General features: G+C 45.2%; 1 protein-coding gene across 1 annotated transcript; it reads right to left on the bottom strand.

Moving 5' to 3' along the window:
- Positions 1-509: 509 nt before the first annotated feature.
- Positions 510-1,944, bottom strand: LOC120258134 (BOI-related E3 ubiquitin-protein ligase 1-like). The gene is made up of 4 exons (XM_039265484.1): positions 1,728-1,944; positions 1,591-1,664; positions 1,171-1,511; positions 510-1,071 (listed from the first exon to the last, which is right to left on the bottom strand). The coding sequence occupies exons 1-4, from the start codon at positions 1,772-1,774 to the stop codon at positions 562-564; spliced, it is 972 nt and encodes a 323-aa protein (XP_039121418.1). The 5' UTR covers positions 1,775-1,944; the 3' UTR covers positions 510-561.
- Positions 1,945-2,431: the final 487 nt, after the last annotated feature.

Genomic DNA, 2,431 nt, shown 5'->3' with positions numbered 1-2,431 from the left:
AACGTGGCGCCATTAATGCGCTGTAACCTATAACCGCTCAGACGATACGGTGCGCTGCGGGACAGGATACAACCACCGTGCCTGCCACGTGGGGTTACACATCGCGCGCCAGCGTTTGCAAACGGACGGCCCCGCAAGTCAAGGACCCATCAATGCCATGTGCGCCCGCGACGCAGCGGAACGCGCCCAGCGATTACGTAAAAGCAAAGCGGTGCCGGTTATCTTAACCGCACCGCACGTCGCCGTATCACACCAGAGAAATGAGCAAAAAGCCATTCTCGTACCTCGCGGTACCATGCCGTCACGCCAAAACCGATAAAAATTTTATAATGATAATAATAATGATAATAATTCCAAGATGGAAAAATAAATCCAAAGACGCAGCATTGTGTTCATCTATCTCTATAGTATCACTATTTCCTAAATAAAAGAATTAATATATTTCACGATTTTTCAGCAAAAATAAACAAAGAAAACAGTGAAGAAAAAGGAAAAAAGAGGCTCTAATATTTCATTTTTTTTAATAATATGTGATTATAATTATTTAATTAATTTTTTTTTTTAGGGAAGGAGGACTTGGACGCTGCCCGTCCGAACGGAGCGGCAAACGGGGCAGGAGATGGCGGCGGCGTCGCAGGCGGAGCAAAGGCAGAGGTGCCGGCATGGCATCAGAACCACCGACAATGGCCGAGAATGGCACGCCCGGCAAGCCTTCGGTGATGGCTTCGTCCGCGCTGGATCGATGTGAGCTGACTCGGCGTCATCGGCTGGGGGTTCGTTTGTCTCCCCGTGGACTGGGCCGGCGGTGGCGGCGGCGGCAGTAGCTTGCTGGAGTTGAACGTGGAGAGAAGCAGCGGTGGCTTGATCGGAAAGAGCCTTGGATTGCCACGCCATCAGCTCGGAGCGAAGTCGAGTGAGACGGTCTTCAAGCTCGGCGCTACGGCGGGTGGCGCGTTCCACCTCGGCATCTTTGTCACGGAGACGACGCGCCGCCGCCTCCTCCGTCGCAGCGAGGAGTGAACGATAGTGCCGATGCCGTGTTTGCGTTAATGCCGTTCTCAATTGCTCGGCCTGGAACGAGAGAAACCCATCATCGATCAATCAATCAATCAATCAATCATCCATGAATCCATTCTCAGCGTGAGAAATCAAGAAGAAAAATGAACATACTTGGGATCGAAGAAACCGATCGATCTCATCGTTGTGTTGTTTAATTTGAGCAGCGAGATCATCAGACAAAAGAGATGAAATCAAAGGAGGAAGTGAGGAAGAAGGCGAAGGAGAAGGAGATGAAGAGACGAAAGTGGTCTGATCCTCAAACGCCAATCGAAGACCAGTGGACACGATCGTCGGCGCCGAAGTTTGTTGCCGTTGAATCTGCAACTGCGCAAGACTCACCACCGTAGGAGGCGGTGGCTGAGGTTGCAAAGAGAACAAACTCACCGTTCCTCCTCCGTGTTGCCCTACTACCGCCATTGCTTCCCTCCCTCTCTTCCTCGGATTCCCACCACCTGAACCCCCAAAAAAAAAAAAACCATGAATCCACAGCCATGAGAGAGAGCTCAAAGAGAAAACTCAGTCCTACGAGACCTCCAGTGGTTGCAAAGAAGGCAGCGGGTGACTGATCTTGCGAGTAATCCATAGTCTTCATCTCCGTCTCAGCCCTGCAACCAAAAACCATCAAACCAATCCCCAAAGAAAGAAGAAGAGCAAAAGCAGTAGCAGACCTATGTAGGAAGAGAGCATTGGGAGGGTACTGAGCCTGAACCGCCATTGGAGATGTCGTCGATGTCGTCGATGTCGCCGTCGAGCATAAGGGAGGAGGAGTTCGTCGAAGAAGAAGAAGAAGAAGAGCGAGGATGGGTCCAAAAGACGGGCTCTTTCTTATTACTGCTCTTCCAACACACGCGCTCCTTCACGTTGGAACGGCTCGGCTTATTTCATGGCCTTTTTATTTTATTTTATTTATTTATTTTAAAAATATTTATTTATTTTAGTAATTAATTATAATAATAATAATAAATGATATAAATATGGGGGATTAAGATATAATTAATTAGGAATAACAATAAAAAGAAAAAAATAATTAAGGGGGTTTTGGGGGGACATGTGGGTGAAGGTGAGGGAGAGGAGGGATAGCATTAGGCTTATTTGTTGTGTTTTATTGTTAATTAAGTTGAGCTACTAATATGCTATCTTGGGATTGAAGATGAAGAATTATTCAAACTTGATGGAAAAGATTGGATTACAACCTCTTTTTAACCTTTTTATTTTTATTTTGATGTGTTAATATTATCTTTTAAAATAATAAACTTTTTTTTAAAAAAAAAAAAAACTTTTGAAAGAAATATTATCAAGATACAAATCTAAAATTTCTTTATATGTTGGCAGAGGACATTTTGTGTGTATATTTATATGTCTATCTCAAGAA

Source organism: Dioscorea cayenensis, chromosome 4, assembly GCF_009730915.1.
Source record: "Dioscorea cayenensis subsp. rotundata cultivar TDr96_F1 chromosome 4, TDr96_F1_v2_PseudoChromosome.rev07_lg8_w22 25.fasta, whole genome shotgun sequence".
In the NCBI taxonomy this organism is placed as follows: Eukaryota; Viridiplantae; Streptophyta; class Magnoliopsida; order Dioscoreales; family Dioscoreaceae; genus Dioscorea; species Dioscorea cayenensis.
This window is presented reverse-complemented; position numbering and strand designations above follow the sequence as displayed.

Excerpts from the sequence above, each read along its gene's own strand:
- LOC120258134 (XM_039265484.1), bottom strand. The coding sequence starts at position 1,774 with ATGGCGGTTCAGGCTCAGTACCCTCCCAATGCTCTCTTCCTACATAG. Across the intron at positions 1,665-1,727 it reads AATGCTCTCTTCCTACATAG|GGCTGAGACGGAGATGAAGA; the intron begins GTCTGCTACTGC and ends TTTTGGTTGCAG. Across the intron at positions 1,072-1,170 it reads ATCGGTTTCTTCGATCCCAA|GCCGAGCAATTGAGAACGGC; the intron begins GTATGTTCATTT and ends CTCTCGTTCCAG.